The sequence below is a fragment of the Aotus nancymaae genome, unplaced genomic scaffold (assembly GCF_030222135.1).
Source record: "Aotus nancymaae isolate 86718 unplaced genomic scaffold, 86718_ANA_hifiasm-v0.15.2.pri h1tg000014l, whole genome shotgun sequence".
NCBI lineage: Eukaryota > Metazoa > Chordata > Mammalia > Primates > Aotidae > Aotus > Aotus nancymaae.
Genome location: NW_026988425.1, coordinates 88102141 through 88122722, shown reverse-complemented (window position 1 = coordinate 88122722; position 20582 = coordinate 88102141). Strand labels below are relative to the sequence as shown.

General features: G+C 37.7%; 1 protein-coding gene across 1 annotated transcript in view; it reads left to right on the top strand.

Moving 5' to 3' along the window:
* Positions 1 to 20582, top strand: part of ELL2 (elongation factor for RNA polymerase II 2) — a 76795-nt gene that overhangs the window by 31502 nt on the left and 24711 nt on the right. The window contains exons 3-4 of the mRNA XM_012477575.2: positions 10307 to 10428; positions 15910 to 16073. Coding sequence (XP_012332998.1) covers positions 10307 to 10428; positions 15910 to 16073 — 286 coding nt within the window. The remainder of the gene's footprint in view (positions 1 to 10306; positions 10429 to 15909; positions 16074 to 20582) is intronic.

The following is a 20582-nucleotide window of genomic DNA, read 5'->3' as shown; positions in this document are numbered from 1 at the left end:
GTTCCTCCTGGCATCATGCAAAAGAACGTTGCTCAAGGGTCCAGGGTATAAGGAAAAGAAATTGGCAATGAATTGGAAGTTGCCATTCATATTTAAGATTTTTTTTCCTTGTAGAATTCAGGTTTGAGCTTTGTTTCTGAGAAACCATTTTTTGAGACAAAATTCTGCTTCCTACTTGACCAGAAGAATTACTAAATTTAGAATTATTTAGTATAGTTAAATTCTAAATTATTTAAAATACAAAATGGTTTAAAAGAGGTTGGGTCATATTTTCAAATGTAATTTCATGAAGCCAGAATATTCTGTGAGTGTTTTAATAAACATGAAGATACTTTTTAAAGAAGAAAAATGTAGAATATGAACTTAAGTCCCACAAACCCAGGAAGCCACTTGGCCTAGGTTTTAGGGCTAAACATAGCACAAGAGAGGTTAGAAACTTTCTCATCCTGACATTTGTACCACACAGCAGGCAGCTGTATGGGGTTTTTTTTTTTTCCCTTCCTTTCATCTTGTTATTTATTTTTGCCTACTCTGGGGAACCCTGGTTCTCAACAGATTCTTAAGTCATCTATTTCAAATCCATTTATAATTTTTTAGTATCCCTGGCATAAGGTACCTTCTGAGTGAATTTAATCTAGTTCTAAGTTTCTTCAGATAAACCTAACAAATATTTATTAGATATCTACTCTACTATGTTTCAAATATATATATATATATATTTCATATATATATGTGGGTAAGACCATGGTCCTTGCCTCCAAAGAACTCACAGTCTGGTGAGAGAGAAAGACACATAAATAAATACTTAGCATACAGTGTAGTGAAGGCTGCAATAGTGATGAGCACCTAGAGGGGACCGTGGGAACTCAGAAAGGAGGCTTCTAAACGTACCTTACTGGGAAAGCAAAGGCTCCCTGAGGGAAGGACTCCTAAGCTGAATCTCACTAATAAGTTAGCATGAGTTAAGACAAGAAGTGGGGACACAGAGTAGCGTGTTCCGGCACCCAGCAAGCACAGTATTGCTGTTGGAACATGAAATACAAGGTGGAGATGAGGCCCAGTTAAACTGGTTTAGTAGCAAGACTGCTGACAAGGAACCTTATATATACTACTAAGAAGCTTACGCCTACTACTAAGTAGTAGGAAGTCATGAAGAAATAAATGACCCTTGAGACTGACAGAGTCATGTTGACATTTTATAAGAATAGTTGTTGATAAAAACTGAATAATCCGATTAGAGGATGGCAGCTGAATGATTAGATGTTGGAATTGAGAAGGGTTCAGAAGTGGAGGCTGAAAGCGAAGTTGTCCAAGCAAAAGGTAATATTGACCCAAAGCAGAGGATAGAAAAAATATACATTTAAGAAATATTTCAGAAGGAAAAAGCAGTAAGTCTTATGATTATGTGGCTGTTGAAGGGTGTGGAGTAGTGTGAGAGAGAGGAGTCAAAGTTCACTCGCCAGGATGCCAGTAATCTCAGTACTAAATGAATGGTGGTTTATTAACTGGGCAATGTGGGAGGGTGGAGAGATTTAGGAACGAGATGATAATTTAGTTTATATCAGCTTTGTATATTTAAATTTAGGAAGGGACTGGTTAATAAAACAAAAATAAATGCAGCTTTATGGTAAGTTGCTGAACTCAATGGGAGGTTTTAGTTTTTGCCACCAAAGAAGAACTTGTGGCTTAGCCCAGCCATGACTGTATTTTGAAGAAACTACTTAGATTTTCTCAATGGCTGTCTCATTTCTATTCCAAAACCACTTTGGCACTTAGTTCAATTTTGCATTCATTTTTAAATAAGTTTTCTGTTCTCTCATGCTCCATAGTCTGTATACCTTTTCCTTGATGCAGTATCTCTAGTATCTGCTATTTCCATCTTTCCCCTGCCAATAACTGTCATCACCCCTTTTTTCCTGGAAATAACCAACTACCAAACAACATTCACTCAGACACCTGGTTTCTTCTAAATAATTTTTCGTCACGAAGCTAGAAAAATGAATCATAACAAAACTCCCTTTGAAGCACCTTTGTAGCTGGCGAAACCAACATTGGTCAGTTGTACGGTATTTAAAAATAAGAAGTACACTTAACCAGTTAATGGATTCAGTTACATTAAGGTGCTTATTATCACAAGGTTCAAAAAATATTATGTGTGTATATATATATTTTGGTCTATATGTATGTACCCACACACATACATATACTGAAACAATTCCATTCTTCCAGGCAAAATACTTTGGAGTCATACTTGATTTCTCGCTTTCATTTCTTATATTTAATATGTCTAGGAAAGCTACTGCCTGTACCTGCAAAATACATCCCAAATCCATCTATTTCTCCTTGTCTTCTGGTCCTAGGCATCATTACTTGTTCCTGGACTTTTATACATATGTGCCACAATGGCAGGAATCTTTGTCAGTTTTATTCATTCCTGTGTCATAGAAACCTAAACAGTGCCTAGCACAGTAGCACTCAGCTAATATGTGAATTAATGAATTAAATGGAATAAGTGAATTTAATGAAAGAATCAATTAATCCATGTCATCAGACACACTAACTTTTAGAAGGCTAGTTCATATTAATAGAGAAGCCATATTTTAAGAGGGCCAAAAATTACTCAAAGCAGTTTTTTTTTGCAGTTTCAGTTATATAGCACTGAGTGTATTGGGTGTATTTGATTTTTAAAAATTACTACTTTACTTTCATTGATGTTATCGTGTATTTGTAATTAAAATTGGTTTTGAAATGTTGCCATCAATGATGTTTTCTCCAAAATGGTCATAAATTTAAAAGAATACATTAGGGGGCCAGGCGCGGTGGCTCACACCTGTAATCCCAGCACTTTGGGAGGCCAAGGCGGGTGGATCACGAGGTCAAGAGATTGAGACCATCCTGGTCAACATGGTGAAACTCCGTCTCTACTAAAAATACAAAAAAATAGCTGGGCGTGGTGGCGCGTGCCTGTAATCCCAGCTACTCAGGAGCCTGAGGCAGGAGAATTGCCTGAACCCAGGAGGCGGAGGTTGCGGTGAGCCGAGATCGCCTCATTGCACTCCAGCCTGGGTAACAAGAGCGAAACTCCGTCTCAAAAAAAAAAAGAATACATTAGGGATGAGAATGTAGTTCTCAGGAATGATTTTTCTAGTAAGACTATATCCTACATAAATAACAGAAAACCTCAGTATTAGGCTATTCTACTCTTTAATCTAGAACTATTTGAGAAATTTTAATACGGGATCCAGGGGAACTATATGAAAAATAATAATGAAAGCTATTCCACTTTACTTTTTCATTGCTTTAATATACATCTTGCAAAAGAGGAGGAATGCAAGGAAATAAATGGACTTTTTTTCCCTGAATTATTTATGTTAATTGCTATATGACCTGAATTTTGGGGATAACTGCCAATATTTCTCTTTGCGCCAGAAAAAAATGGCATTTTGCAGTACTCTCCTCATTAAAATATCTATCATATGGAAATTTCAGATGGTTCTAATATGTGTTGGATCCTCTCTACCCCCGCCCTTCCCTCTCAGTAGGAATATTTAGCTGTTACTGATTTGTCTAATACTTAACTTTTTCTATTGCCAATGAAGGCTACCCTCCCCTTCCTACTCCCCCACCCTCCAGCATTGGTTTGCACATCTGGGCTGATCTGAGAGGCTTTTTTCTTTTTTCTCCCCTCAACCCATAATATTGGGCCTAAAGTTATAACTGCAGGTTTAGTTTGAAAAATAGAACATGTGGCTTTCAGGTCGAGGTTTCTGTTTTCTGTTCTGATTCTCGATTATTCTGTCCCTAAACTGAGGAACCTGAATAGTACATGCAAATATATTTCTCTAGCTTAAAGTATATTTTCTAGATTTTTAGGAAATCACAGAATTAAAAGTCTGGAAAGAATTTGAGAACAACAGAGAATTCTAATGCTTAAAGTTTGCAGTAAGTTTATCTATATCTAAGCTAATATTTACAGTCTATATAATAGATGTTAGATAAAATTAAGAGATGGACTGGCTTCCTGGGATGCTGGAGGGGAGGTGGGTTCTGAGGCCATACAAATTGGTAAACTACTCTTCAGTATGAAAGGACTCACAGCAAAGAAAGTTATTTGGTTTAACTTGGCATTTCCTAAACTTATTTGAGGATAGAACCCCCCTTTCAAATGAGGAAACTTTTCAGCATGCTTTGGAAATGCTGGTGGAAAGAAAACAAACACTTCAGTTCTAGGCCTGGCTCAGGCATTAATCCACATTTTCATTTAATAAATATGCATCAAGTGACTACTTTGTGCCACACATCATTTGAGGTGCTGACAATCTGTTCAGGGAACTCAACAGACAAAAGCCTCTGTCCTTGCACAGTTTATATTCTAATGGAGAGAGAAAGACTATGAACATGTTAGTCCCATGGAGCAGGGTAATGGGGTGTGGAGTACAGGGATTGTCAACATAAATATGGCTCTAATTTGAACAAATCACTAAGCCTCATTGTCCCTAATCTATAAAAAAGAAATTATAGATGATCTTGACTCTCTCAGCTATAGGAGTTCACTTTAACACCAGGAATTGTCATATCAAACCATGGTACTGCTGGTTCATGAGTATTTCATTAAGTGTTTACAATCACCTTAACAGAAAAGGTATCTGTCAAAGAACTCTAAGTTTGAATGATTTGTAATCCCACAAAAGAACAAAACACTTAAATAAATGAAGAAAACCCTTGCTGGTTCTATTTTTAAAATAACATATGCCTCAATCCAATATCGAGTAGAAAGTATTTGACTCAAGGACAGGAAACCTGCAGTAAAGGTACCAACAGCTTTTCAGCAGATGTTAGCATGCACATATGAGAAAGCTGCAGCAGTGTGCACATTGTGCTTCTGCCCTAGATCCTTATGTAAATAGGACATCCGTGACTTGATGTTGAAATGACCTTTCAGACAGTATTCTGTTGCCACATGCCTGAGCTTGTATATTAGAGTAATTAGACGTTTTGACTTACACACCTTGGTATACAGTGTTTATGCTAATTATAAATGTCTGAAAGTTTCCTGAAACTTTTTCTTTGTAGCTTTTTATCAAATTCAGACAGGAGGTTGGGAGGAGGGTTGTGGATTGTGGTCCTAAGCCTTTGATTTTCAGTCTCTCATTTTTGGAATGAAAATCAAAATCTACTTTTCCAGTTGCTGAGACATGGTGGTATATTTTTATATTCTTCATTTTGAATAAGAAACTGTTAAAAATCACAGCCTTTTAATACTTTTTAAATAATATTCTTAAGGACTTTAGCTAAAAATTCAAGATCATGAGTCCCTAAATAAAAAGTTATTCCCAACTGACCTGTAGGAAAAGCTTAAAATAGTGTAATTCGAATTGAGAAGTTTCTGTCTCACAAAGGAATGGTCTTCCAATATTGTTTCAGACCTCAGAACTTATTTCCTGTGGTGGTTACCTCAGTCCTCAAAAGCTGACCCTAGGTTTACCAATAGCAGTCAGTACATTTTCACTTCCTCCTCCTCGTATTTCATGAACCTGAAGGCTAGTTTTTATGAAAGTGCTTCATAACCATTTTGGAAGAAAGAGCTGTCTAGATATACTATGGAATAGGCTCCTGTATATCAGAGGGGAGTGATGCATAACCACAGGTTCCTCTGAAACTCTAGCTGTCTGAATGGCTGTAGATCAGAAAGGTCTCAGACCCACCCTAGCTCTGGCTTTCAACAGTCCCACAGGTTCTGGTCTACTCTGAAGTTGCCATAGATTAGTTCTAAAGCTTTCCTCTCACCAACCTGCCCTAATTGTCATATATCACCTGCTCTTTCTATTAAGTCTCCTGCCTTCCTGTCCAGTGGCCAAATTGTTACATGACCTTACCAGCCATAAACATATGTGCTACCTTATACCTTATATACCCATTTCCTTCTTTTTTTTTTTTTTTTTTTTTAATGGAGTTTCGCTCTTGTTAACCAGGCTGGAGTGCAATGGCACGATCTCGGCTCACCGCAACCTCCACCTCCTGGGTTCAGGCAATTCTCCTGCCTCAGCCTCCTGAGTAGCTGGGATTACAGGCACGTGCCACCACGCCCAGCTAATTTTTTGTATTTTTAGTAGAAACGGGGTTTCACCATGTTGACCAGGATGGTCTTGATCTCTTGACCTCGTGATCCGCCCTCCTCGGCCCCCCAAAGTGCTGGGATTATAGGCGTGAGCCACCATTTCATTCTTAAAAGTATACTTGGATATTGTTACAATTAACTTTGTATCTAATTAATACATTTTCAAGAAATTAGATACACTAAATCTACAGACTCGTTTGAAATTTTAAGGATATAAAATTTACCTGAAAACATCTTGCTCTTGAAAAGCTTGAGATTAGCTCAGACCATACCATCTGCATTGCTATTGCTCTGAAACCACCAAGAAAAGGTAATGTAGAACTCTTATTGGCCTGGGCTCCCATGTCCCTTTATTCTCTAACCTGTAAGCTCCACTTCAGCTCCACAACTGGAAAAAAACCCATAACATGCATCAGGAGTCACCCATTGGTCCCAAAGTGAACACACTATTTGCCCTGATGCCTGCCTCTGCCCTATCTACATACTGCTCAAATATACTCATAGTGTTACAAGTGGGTCAGAGAGATTGTTGAGAAGTTCTGCTATCAGAGGTGAGGACAGAGTGGTTTGTTACTGATCTTTAGCAGCCTGAGAATCTTATCAGTGTGTGTGGCATATGGTAAGAACAAGGAAAAATGGTGGGGATTAAAAGCACTCTGCAGATAAGTTACTCTGTATTTTTTCTAAGTTGAAAACTATACTAGCTTTTTCTACTTGTTATTGCCAGAGGTTTAAGACCTTCTTTTTAAAAAAATGATAACCAGAGTAGGTATTCCAATAAAAATATTTTTAAATAATGCCCATTATGCCATTTGTTTATTTGCTGGGCTTGTGATACTTAGAAGAATTTGCAGAAGTTTATTTGCAGTAGGAACTTAATCTTCACATTCTCTCTATAGCTAAATATTCTTTAACTATGGCCCATGTGTGCTGCTTATCTTTGCTTTTCAGTTTCTCCTGATTGGGAGTTATAAAACTGAATAAGTTAAAATGGCTGCTTTCATTTGAAATAAAATGGATGTTTATATTTCTTTAAAGATGCCATTTTTCTCCACTTATTATTGACTTTCAGAAACCAATGAAGTCAGAATTCTGACTTTTATTTTTTCTTTTCTTTTTCACTTTTTTATTTTAATAGAGATGGGGTCTCACTGTGTTGCCCGAGCTAGTCTCAAACTCCCAGGCTCAAGTTATCCTCCCACCTCAGCTTCCCAAAGTGCTGGGATAACAGGTGTGAGTCACCACACCCAGCCTCTGACTTCTTTTCTAAGGGACTGACCTATTTCTGTTTCTAATGCAAAGTTTCTCAGCATTGGCCCTTCTGCTGTTTTGTACTGTGTAATTGGAGGGGATGTCCTGTGCACTAGGGTGTTTGGCAGTATCTCTGGCCTCCCACTGCATTCCATTAGCACTCTCCCAGACCAAATGTCCTCTGGGGGACAAAATTGCCCCTTGTTAAGAACCACTGTTAATCTATGTGTAACACAAGTTTCAGAACACTTTGGTGAGTACATAGGATGGATTTTGATTTTTTAAAAACTTTGTTTCTTTTTAAGCTGATTCTTTCTATTCTGGTCATTATTATATTTTTAAAATCTGTAGCTTTTTTTCTACTGAAGAGACTTAAAAAAAAACAAGAATATGAAAGTCTTCTGTGTCCCTTATCAGGCCAGACTACAATGCTTTAAGAGAAAAAATGCATAGAAGGATAATTCTTTTACCTTAAAAAGCATAAATGTTACTTAAGAATTTAGGATTGGGTGGTTTGGAGGATGAAAAAAAAGATGTGTTAAGAGCTTTCTGTAACCCTCTGTTTAGTGGACATTTGAACTAAAGGACTCCAGACTATAAGTTAAAAGTTTTCACTAAAAGAATATTGCACATTTGCAGAATTTCAGTACAGACTCTAATCACTCTTGAAAAATAGGGGGGGGAAACTGTACAATTCTACCTTTTAAAAATGCAATTTAGAATCTCCCAGATGGGATGGTCTTCCATTCTCTGATGGGTGTGGAAGTACTGCTCTATTCCCAAACCTGAGCTATGCAGTAGGGAAAACTTTAGATCTAAACCAAAGCTGGAGGCTCATAGGAAGATTAGATATCACATGGAGAAGAGACTACTTTAAAAATTTCTCCAACCAGGTTCTGCAGATCTAGATGAAGGGTTAGGGGAGAAGATGGATGGAAGTTAAATGAGTCATGCCTATGGAGGGGATTTCATTCAGGTGTCCACACCTTTCTTACCTATCTACCTCCTCCATATTGCATATCCCTCTCTGTCAGCAGAACCCTGCTCTTCCCAGAAAAACAAAAGCAGACATTAGTGAGTACTGTTACACCAGTATGCAGGTAGACTTATGTTCTCTTGTGCCTGACGCAAGCATTCCTTTGGCTCATCTCTTCTCTACTGCTATAGGATTAAGAAGTCGCCAATATGTGTGTGCCGACTAGGTGCTGAATGTTTACACCCAATAAGACAGCCTGATGAATACCTACCTACAGAGTAAATTAAGACTTGTTCACAAAGTTACAGTACTTTAGAACTGGGGAAAGTTTTGGGAATTGAAGAGTAATGTTAGGTCCCTCAAAAGATACTATAGAATAGATAAAAACACAGAAACTTGTGCCAGGAGTTAGATCTAATTTAAAATAGGGAGTCGAAGATAGTTTAAATTCATGGATGGCGGAGGCTCTATGGAGTATTATCTAACCTATAGTATCTTTGGTGAAATTTGACCTTTTAAAGTTATACACAAGCCAGCTGAATCTCCTTTGAAAAGACATTTTTCTTTGATTTATTTCTTATTCATTTATTCCTTCAACAAATATTTATTATATGTCTACTATGTGCCAGATACTACAAATTGTCTTCCTTCTTACCTTCTTTTTTTTTTTTTTTAACTATTTTCCACGGTTGGGAAGAAGGGAAGGCAGGAATTGGTGGCTGCAATTCTTTCCTGTAGGTCAAGGTTTGGGAGACTTTTAGATTGAGTAAGTCAGAGATTACAGGGTGTCTTGCAGAGCAGAGCAAGGGTAGAGATCATACATGCTTGTACTCACTAGCACATTCATGAATGTGTGTGCACATACCCCCACACACTAAGCAGCGAGTTAGCGCTGGGTCATCTTATAATGGGAAGGACAGATTTTTTGGAGAATGAGGATTATAAAACACTTCCCTTCCCTGCTTGTCTGTTAAATTACTAAGACTGTATGTTTGGGAGCTGAAGTTTGGTAAGTCATATTTTACATTCTTGCCAACTAATCCTTTTTCTTAATTATCGCCTAACACCATGCAGACCCAAGGGAGGAAAGGTTTCAGACACTAGGAAGAGTGGAGCAGTTGAAAAACAGAAGATTCCAATTGTACACACCTTTCTTGAGCTCCTGCTATGTACCAGGAAATGTGGCCAATGCAAGACCTCAGTGGTCTTTTAACAACTCTGTCCCTTTGCTCCTGTGACTTCCCATCTAGTAGGGAAGCCAGACCTTGAACAAGAGTGTAGAAAACACATCTGCCTGTTCCACAGTGTTGCCTGGGTGTCAGCCTGGGAGTGACCTGCAGAATCATCTCTGTAGGCTGCAGACCCTGTTTCTGTAAACGTGAGGATGAATACTGGAATCTTAGGACAGCAGTTTTTACCTGTGAATGTAATTATGGCATTAAACTTATGCTATTACTCTTGTTCAAAAATACTACAAGAAGCAAGAATTAAAATGAAATGTGTTTTTTTATTAAGAGAGCCAAAGATTCGGATATGGACTCTGTCTCAGAGATTGCTTCAATATATAGAAGCTACTTAGCAGGGGGTCATGTAAGACAAAGACAAAGCTTGTATAGCTCAAAAGAGGAAGAGCTTTTTACAAATTCACTAATAACTCTTTCATATGAACTGTAACCATTTGCTACTTTGAAATGAAAAGGGTTCCTCTTATAAACTAATAGAAACTATTGAGCAGAAGTGATTACTAACACTTAAAGGTAGAAAATGGAAATAAGAATGTGATGAGTTATAGGCATGTTTGCCAGATTCCTTGAATTGTTTGGTCATTTAAAAAATGCTGTGAGGATATATCAAAAGGGCTTAGGAATGATTTTCACTAGAAAAATCAGTAATTCAGTTATAAGACTTTTCTATGGCAAATTTATAATTTGAGGCATTTCTCTCTTTTCCCCCCATTTTAGCTTGTCAAAATTCCCAAAAATGATCCCCTCAATGAAGTTCATAACTTTAACTTTTATTTGTCAAATGTGGGCAAAGACAACCCTCAGGGCAGCTTTGACTGCATCCAGCAAACATTCTCCAGGTAAGTACTTTTCAAGGTATACCAAAGGGGGAAAATTTTTTATTTAAGAGGGCTTTAGAAAATTAAACAATAAAATACATAATAGTCATCCACCAATATGTATTAAATTGAATTACAGAGCTCATTTATTTATCTGAAAAATATTAAGCACCTACTATGTAATAGAAATATTATTTGTCATGGGGATACAGTCACAACAGTTCTAAGATTTTTTGTCTCATGGGGCTTTAAGGTAAAGAAGATAATATTTTACCTATAAAATATGCAGTTTTTAAAAATTAAAGACAATTTGAGGATTTTTTTAAAAGATTTAATTCATTGAATTTAAGCAAGAATCATATAGCATACTTGAGGCTCACACTCAAGGGTAAAGAAGTTAAAAATATACATCTTGCATGCCCTCTTCCTTCTTCCCTGTTCATGTTTTATGGTAGAAGGTAGATTTTTAAAGATCTTTATTCTACAGCTGCATGGAAACTAGAAATTAACCCCAGTAAAGCAGTCTTTTCTTCTTCTAATTTAAAAAAAAAAAGGAGGGAAGAAGACAAGAATATACACCCACACCCAAGGGTACCATGGAACGCTTATCTACTTAGATCCTCAGTAAACAATAAGCCACTTGTTTCACTCTTCATTGCTTTGGTTGTTTCTGATTAAAGAATAGGCCCTTGAGCAGGAGGAGTTTGTTCTGCCCCTGGATAGAGACAAAGGAGGTTAGGATCTCTCTCGTTTCCTCAGCATGTTAGGCTTTGACATTAGCCCCAAGTACCTAATACCAGTATATCTCTATGACTTATCAATGCAGTACTTGAAACTGTGTAAGTACTTGGCTCAATGTGGGGGGAAAAGAAGAAGGAAAGCAATGTTTCAGGCAGGTACAAGAGGCAGAGATACAAAATAAGCCACTGAAAGAGTTTTAAATTTATCCTCCCATTTAAGGTGACTAAGTAACTTTTTGTTATTTAATCTGTCATTTTCCTCGAGTATATATTAATTTTGCTTTCTGAAAATTACCTACCTTCAGACTTAAATATTTTGGCATAAATAGTTATATTATAGATTATATAGACTTTTCTGTGCTGTCCACTGGGATGGCCACTGGCTACATTGACTATTTACACTTCAACTGATAAAAAAATTAAATAAAATTTAAAATGTCATTGCACATTTACACTAACCACATTTTATGGTTGCAGTAGCTACATGTGAGTATCATAGTGGACAGCACAGTTATACAACATTTTCACTCTTGCAAAAAGTTCTGTTGATCAGCACGATGATAGATTATAGAATCCCAAGGATAAGGGTCCTTAGTTATTGTGTGAGTCAGTCCCTTCATTTCACAGGTGACTTATCCAGAGTTACAAAGCAGGTTAGTTAGTGGCTTGGCTAAATGAGCACTGAGTTCTTCTAACTCCCACCCCGGTATTATTTACACACTACATGGTACACTTAATTTTTAATTATGGTGCTTTGTTTTATTATAGTGCACATTTTTATATCAAATTGAACAATGTCACCTTAGGAATTTTATTAAAGAGCTTAATCCTCTCTTCAAAACCATTCATACCATCTTAAGTAATATGGTTTTACCCTTACGTTATAAATACCCTGTGTGATTATTTCTGCCTTCCTTGTTTAGAAAAGGATTTAAGGTCACTTATAATACTATATATGATGCAGCAAGAGAACAGAAACATTTATTATGAGAATATTGGGGCAAATGTATTCCCTCTGTATAATCCAAGGTGTTTATAAAATAAGGTGGTAAGGATATAAATTGAAGTCTGCCACTAGGAAAACAAAAGCACTGGCTTTTGTTCTCAGGCTTTCATTTAGCCTGGCAAGCTGACCTGTTCATAATATGGCTCTATCTTTTCTATTCAATTTAATTTCCATTTTCCTTATGGATCTTGTCTCTCTGACCACAATGCATGCTCTTCAAGGGCAGAGACTTTCTTATGCCCTTTTTCTAATTTCAGAGTGCTGACTGAGCTCAAAATACATGCTTATTGACTCAACCTGGAGAGAAAGGGGGAAAAACAGATGCTCAGTAAATAAATGTTCAGCAAATACAAATTAACTAGTCTTCTTATCTATATTTTTAAACTTCCTTGATTCTCACTTTTCTCATATATAAAATGAAATGAATCTCATAGTCAAAATTGCCTTTCAAAAATTCCTTAAATCTACCCATTCTCAGGCTTAGTGAAAAATATCTAGTCTGGGGCCTATAGTGTATAATAATGCACATTTAAGCATAGGAAATGGTGAGCTAGGCTAGAGCAAGACTAAGGGAACATTTATATACATTTGTCCAAAATATTTAAAACTTTCAGGGTAACTCAGTTCAGAAGGGATGAGTGAAGAATTCTAGAGAGTATCTTCTTGCCTACAGAGTTTAGCTCCATTTTGTTTTGCGTAAAGATCTGTTACCTGACTTTGCATGAGTGGTAGTTCAGCTTGTTCTCACTATGTAAATTACTTAGTAAATAGTAAATAATAAGAAGAGGCCAGGCGCGGTGGCTCACGACTGTAATCCCACCACTTTGGGAGGCCAAGGCAGTGGATCACCGGAGGTCAGGAATTGTAGACCAGCCTGGCCAGCATGGTGAAACCCCGTCTCTACTAAAAATAAAAAATTAGCCTGGCATTGTGGCAGGTGCCTGTACTCTCAGCTACTGGGGAGGCTGAGACAGAAGAATCACTTGAACCGGGGAGGTGGAAATTGCAGTGACCTGAGGTTGCGCCACTGCCCTGCAGCCTGGGCAACAAAGAATGAAACTCCATCTCAAAAACATAAAATAAAATAAAAAATAGGAAGAGGTGTTGAAATACAAACTTTCTGCCACCAGACCTTAACTCTATTGCAGTCATTTTTCTCCCGCTCTTCCCCCGTCTCTCCCACTTCCTCTGAAGATTACCTTCCTCTCTCTCAGCATTTCTCTCTCAGTGTTTTTTTTTTCTTTTGGCATGCAAACATGCTCAAGTCTATGTTATTAAAAAAGGAAGAGAGAAAACATAAACAACTTCTCTTACACTCACTTCTCAACCCAAAGTTTGGCTTCAGTGCCCACCATTCCACTGAAACTGCTTCCCCAAGGGAGCTGTGACCTCCCTGCCCCTGAAATCCAGTGGATGCATTATTGGTTCCTTATGATTCTGGACTTGTTGCCAGTCTTGCACTGTTGACCACCTGTTCAGTGGCTTACATTACACAGTACTCTTCTGGTTTCCTTCCTGCCGCTATAGCTGTGGCTTTTCAGTCTCGTGGTCTTCTTTTCTTCCTTTTGCTTAAATATTAGTCTTCTTCTCAGTTGGTTCCCTCCTGGGACCCCTTCTCTCCTTATTCCTTCAAAGTCACCATCTCCAACACTGAACTTACTTTCTTTGTCCCAGTCCTATCTCCCAACCTGCCCTTCATCTTGTGTTCAGTGTTTCAGTAAGTGTCAGCTCCATATACCTTGTAACCTGGGCATGATCTTTAACTTCTTTCTCCTACCTCTCTCTGACTACGGCTAACTACTGGTCAAGTTTTGTCAGTTCCACCTCCTCACTATCTCTGGAATCTACATCCTCACTGCCCTACTCTGGTTCACGCCATCACTTCTTGCCTGGTATCCTTCAGTGGCATTGCAACTGGTCTCTACTTTCCTTCTGGTGTCCTTCTTCCTCTCAATCTATCCTCCATCCAGATTGAGCTTTCTACAATACAAATGAGTTATTTTCTCTCCCCTGATTTCAGCCTCTTGTTATCCTTTGGTTAAAAAACCCGTAACACATGACCCTCAGAGCCCTGTGTGGTGTATTTCTCATTCCTTCTTCAGCCTCAGCTCTAACTGTCCTTCCCAACTTTCTTTGGACAATTTGGAAACCTTTGTGCTCTTCCTGAGCCTGCACAGGTTAGTTGTCCTCCCGGACGCTTTCGTTCTTCTCCCTTGCCCAGTCATCTTTCTAGATCACCTCAGGCATCACTTCCTCTAGGAAGTCCAGGTGAGATTACCTTTCTGGGAGCCCTCTGCGCCCTGGCATTTGTCACACTGTGTTGTGATTTCCAGTTTGCCTATCCTTGTCACCCATTAGACAGCTCCTTGAAGGAGGGACCACAATTGTCTTAGTTCTTGTCACAGCCTCTGTGCCTCACACATTGCTAGACATGCAGTCCCTGCCCAAGAAATGTTTATGAGATGAAATAACTGTTTTGTTTTGTTTAATAGCATTTGTAAAGACAGTTATTAGCAATTTATAAAATGTACTCTTATTTTTTTGTATTATAACAAAGTTACTTCTAATTAAGTTTGGAAATAGATGATCAGAGCTATAGTGTCACTTTCATTGCTTTTATATTCCACTTTGTTTTCAGGCCATAGCAATTTCTTTGTAAAATACCAGTTATGACTATGACTATGACCATGACCATGATCCCCCTAATATTAGCATGTTACTTTGAAACAGAGCCATCTTCTAGGTCCATGTTAATATTCAAGATTATTTCAATAAAAGCTTCTAAGCTTCTTTTTTATTTCTTTCTTCTTTTTTTTTTTTTTTTTTTTTTTTTTTTTTTTAGATGGGGTCTTACTCTGCTGCCCAGGCTGGAGTGCAATGGCACCATCTCAGTTCACTGCAACCTTCACCATCTGGGCTCAAGAGACCCTCCCACTTCAGTCTCCTGAATAGCTGTAACTTCAGGCACACACCACCATGCCCAGCTAATTTTTGTATTTTTGTAGAGACAGTGTTTCTCCATGTTGCCCAAGCTGGTCTCAAACACCTGAACTCAAGCAATTCACCTGCCATGGCCTCCCAAAGTATTGGGATTACAGGCATGAGCCACCATGTCCAGCCTTAAAAAAATTACTACAAAAATTACTTGCCCTGTGTTTTCTTCAACATTTACTATAAGTAGGTCATCTTAGATAGAGATTTAACAAAATAAATACAAATTTTGAGATTTTTAGCAACTTTTTGGCCTAATACTAAAGTAAAATAATACTAAATTATTTGATGTTTGTCAGTATTTTAACCTTAAAATACCTTATTAAGAATAAAAAAGAATGTGTGGTGAGTCCATTTTAACTAGTCAGTCCAAAGCATGTATACTGTGGTTTCACTAAAAGTAAACTTTTTAACTTTTCTCATATCAGTGTTAGATAATCCTTTAAAATAGTTGACAGTTAAATAAAAGAACTACAATGCCCATTGGAACTCTGGTGTCTTTCCAAATAGTGATTTTTTTTTTCTTTTTCAAAATTTTGTGGATTTGGTCTCTGAAAGCTCATTTCATCCATTATATAAAAAAAGGTGATATGAAGAGGAGGAGCTTAAATATTTTAAATAACATTTGCATTAAAAAATTAATATTAGTTGTTTTAGGATTGCAAACTTATTTGGGCTGCTGATTTTAGGATTATATAATTCTTGTTTGCCTTTATTGTACAAAATGAGGGTCATCTCTAACAAAGCCACTGACTTACTTGACAGCTCTGGAGCCTCCCAGCTCAATTGCCTGGGATTTATACAAGATAAAATTACAGTGTGTGCAACAAACGACTCGTATCAGATGACACGAGAAAGAATGACCCAGGCAGAGGAGGAATCCCGCAACCGAAGCACAAAAGTTATCAAACCCGGTGGACCATATGTAGGTTTGTATAGATATCTTTCTTCCTCTTGCTGATTGATTGGAGTAATTCAAGATCACCATAGGTAAATACTAATATTAACTTAATGAAAACACAGGAACTAGTTTTTAGAACATTTTGGATAACATGGTGAGGAAAACAAAGTTATTTGTTCTCTTCAGACTGCCGGTAAATTGAAGAGCATATTTTAAAGTTTTATGCTTTCCTACCCATTGGCTACTTACTATTATTTTATAGTACTGGGATCTGGTCACATTACTGTGTGAAGTTGCAATCATGGTACCGTTGTGTTTTCTTTGTCACTAGGTGATGTAATTTCATGATGGATACTATGGTTCTTGTTTTGCCTTTTTGTAGGGCTATTTTTATAGTAAAATCTGTTAGTAGAATTTATGGGTTGATAATCTCATTGTAGGTTTTGCGTACATTTTCAGAGCATCTTTGTACAACAAGGATTTTTCATTACAAAAATATAAAATGTGCTTATAGCAAAGTATTACAGCAGAGCATTAGAGCGATACCTCTTTGGTTCCTCAGCTGTGACCCTCATCCTCATCTATCCTTTAATTAAGAGCCTACCCAGCCCCCATCATCAGCTCACTCAAGTGTCTATCAGATTGAAGGGAGGTAAGACCAGACTTGCAAGATGAGTCTCTCCTTTATGAGCAGTGATCCTAACAACTTTAAGGAGTCAATTCATGGTGACTATTAATAGTAATAGAATTATCAAGAGTGAGGATGAGCTCTTTGAGTCCTTGGTCAATTTAATAACACAAGTAACTCTATAGTAAATGATGAAAGCATATTAACTTAGAAACTTAAATGCTCACAAAAAGTCTCTTGAAGAACCAATCCCTTAACTAGCATCTTTCCAAGGTTTGGCTTCATTCTACTTCTGTATTTTCCCATTGCTGATCCAGCTACAGTACATTCAGCTTTGAGAAGCTCCACTAGTGTCTTTAATAAGTACTTCTTTGGAACAAAGCCAATTCTCCTGGGGCTTGGTGCTTAGCTTAGATACATTTAGTTTGGTTTAACAACAATTCATCCCCTCCCCAGATACCTGTACTCATGGGGCTTAGTTCCCTGCTTAGTAAGTTACTAGCAATGAGATTTTTCACCTTCTCTTTCCTGCTGAGTGAGGTAGCAACTTCCAACCTCCTTTCTTTCTCCTTTATCCTTAAAAGTAACTTAATCTCAAATTGGCTGAAAGTTAGGCTAAATCTCAAATTGTTTCTAAAACACACAAGATCTACCACACTTATATTTAATTACAAACTATGAGTGATCTGCCCCTGTTGCTTGGAAAATGTTGTTTTACTCTGCCCAGTACCACCATTTTATAAACAGTGAGGCAAATTGGTATGTTTGACAAAGGAATAGAAGACTGAAACCATCAAAACAATGTTTTCCCTTCCCGATATAACTAGCTGGAAAAAACCCTCCCCTTGATTTATTCCAAAGCTAGAAAATCAGTGATGATGACTGCACTTTTCTATTGAATGGTCCTTGGGTGTCATCTGTGCTCATGTGTTTTTGTTTTCAAAGAGTCAGGTACAGTTTGTTTGTAGCTTACACAACAGACTTCAACACCCCAAATCCCACAGTCCATATACTTACTAAAGGTACTGGGAATTTTAGACCTTGCAAAGTTTCTTAAAGGTACTACAAATAATTTACATACATTTTGGAGGTGACCACAGGAAATTTGAGGTTATCAGAGTTTACATGTGAACCATATTACACCTCCCCTCTGCTAAGAAGAGTTGGCCACCCTCTCTATACCCTCCTCTTCACCGCAGAGCCCTGCGGCAATCGCTGCCAATCCGGGCACTCTGTAGGCCTTTTCCAGTTTGCTTTGTCCTCAGTGTCCTAGCCACTCCTAGCACAGTGTTCTTCTCTGGTCATAAATCTTGGCATTAACCTCCTCAGCCTTTTATTCTCTAGGTCAAATAACCCCATCTCCTTTTATCTTTTCTTAATATGGCCTGTATCCCAACCCTTTAATTATTTTATTGCTCTCCTCTGGACTTCCTCCAATTCTTCACCTTAGAGTTCAAAACTGGGCACACTACTCTTAAAAGTTTGATCAATTCTGAATGCAGAAGAGCAATGGATTCAAGTATCTTGATTGGCATTTTCGTTGTCTATTTTGATTTTTTTACTGTACTTTGTTATGTCATGTTTTGATCTTTTTCTTTTAACCTTATTCATTGTCAGCCCTTTCCTATATATTGTTTTCCTTCCAGGCAGCACAGTTTGTATCTTCCTGCCTCTTTCAGTGTCTCCAAACTATCTGACTCATTCAGTTCTTTAAAATGTCAATCACCCTTCAATACTAATAAAACCCAGCATTTATTGAGTTCTTGCTGTGCACAAGGAATCTCGTAATCACCTTATGAAGAATATTATGATTCTCTCTGTATTTTATATACCAAATTGTTGGTATCACCAAATAGCAAATTGTATGAGTATGACCTTATTAACAAGTTCTGTGCTTTTTTTAAGACAGTAAGATATGCCCCTTTAATTAATAATTGACTATATCACATAAAGTGACACCAAAAGCTCACCTATGCCAGGTTAGAGGTAACTGCAGGACAAGGTTGTTTTCAACACTGTCAGCCTGGGTGGAGAACCAATGAGAAAAATGCTGATCCCACTGTGGCATGGTGGTACCATGATGCCAGCTGACACCTAGACTAGGGCAGAAGCCCAGTTTGAGGCAGTGAAGACTGTGTTCCTAGGGGTCACCTGGCCTAATCACCCAGAAATATGAATTTCTGCAACCCTCTTGGGGGCAGAAGAAACCAAAACCTATTTGCCTGGAGAGGAGCAGGAAAGGCTTTAACCTAGAAAACACTATTATCTTCAGTAATATTTTTACATCTAGTCATGACATTTATATCAGTGGTAAACAATATTGTATTATTATAATCCCTCTCCTTTGTTTAAAAGAAATCACTAATCACCACTGCTTCTAGTTCACTGATATTTTAAGTCTGCTCACTGACTTGTACCTAAAGTAATGGATATGTATTAAATTATGCATTTTTATATGTAGTAATATTTATTTAGTTATATAAAATAACCAGTCTAATTTCTAGGATTCTGTTTCTAGTTTTTCCAACTTCCAGCCCACCATCCTTATTATATTTTTATTTTCTACTCTTTATGAACAAACCTCCTTATTTTTGATGCCAGACAAATCATTTAACATCTTACTTTTCTCAAATATTAAAATAAAAGGGGGGGTATTTGAAGTAGACAACATCTAAGGTCGTTTACAGTGCTAACATTTTGTGAATGTTAAGTATATATATTTTGGTAGTAAAGTTTTTGAAAGAGTAGTCACAAATGCCAAGTGGTAGAGATTTCCCTTGCAGTGGATTATGTATTTAACCATGACAAAGTCATGTCATTGTCAAGAGTCTGCAGATGTTTTTAAAGCCTGAGTCTCTGTTGCCAGGGCTTCTGCTCAGGTTCCACAGAATGGAAAAACAACAGCAGAAAAGTACTGCAGTCCCTTCTGTCTCTCTGATGGACGTTAACACCTTCCTCTCAGATTGTTTACTCAGAGCCATTAGACAGGGATAAATACTTTTACCATCTCATATTAAATGGAGAATCTAGAATTGGACTCCTTGTTATAACGATTCAGTTGTAGTCCCAGACTACCCAACCCTGTCGGAACCACTGATGCTGTTTATATAAAGAGCCCAGGGAATTGATTAGCAGTTGGGTCTGGGAAGAGAATTAGGTTCTCCCACAGGTTTTATTAAAATGGCTTTTTCTGAGGCAAATATAAAAAATAAATCCTTTCTTCTGCCCACTTTGAACCTGATGTTTTCTTGCTTTACTTTTTCTGTTAGCATCTCAATTCTGTAAATACCTTTATTGCTTATGTTTTCTTCAACTGTAGCCTGTCTTTCCTTAAACCAGAGGACTCCTTCTTTGTTGAATAGGCACAAACAGGATGGGATGGTGAGGTAGCGAACAAGTGATCTTTGAGTATAATTCAGTGTCCAAAGTGGCTAAGTTGTTCTTTCAAACATTTGAATGAGATGTGTGTTACCCCATAACTGGCTGTCTAAAAGAAAAATGAGGTAAAGGGCAAAGTGAGTTGTTTGGTGGGTAAGGGATTCATGGAGAGATGACAGTCTAGCACTGGGCCCCAAGTAAGACTCCAATTATGTCTTTTCCTGGTCAGACCTTTAATTTCTTGCCAAATATCATATGTACATCCCTTTTAAGGGCAAAATTAGTGTCCTTTATTTGTGTCCTCCGTACGTGCTTTGGAGAAGCATGGAGATAAACCCAATAGACCTTGGAGACCTCCTAAGACAAGGATCGGAGGTGAATCAGAGGTACAGAGGAGGTAGGGCACCTGAAACACAGTGGCAGTACTGTCACTTTCTCTTTTTATTTTTATTGCCTTAGGATGAATTCATCCTAAATGACCAATCCTAGTGTGTGTAGCTTAGCTAACAAACATTCTCTGCCCATCTCCCT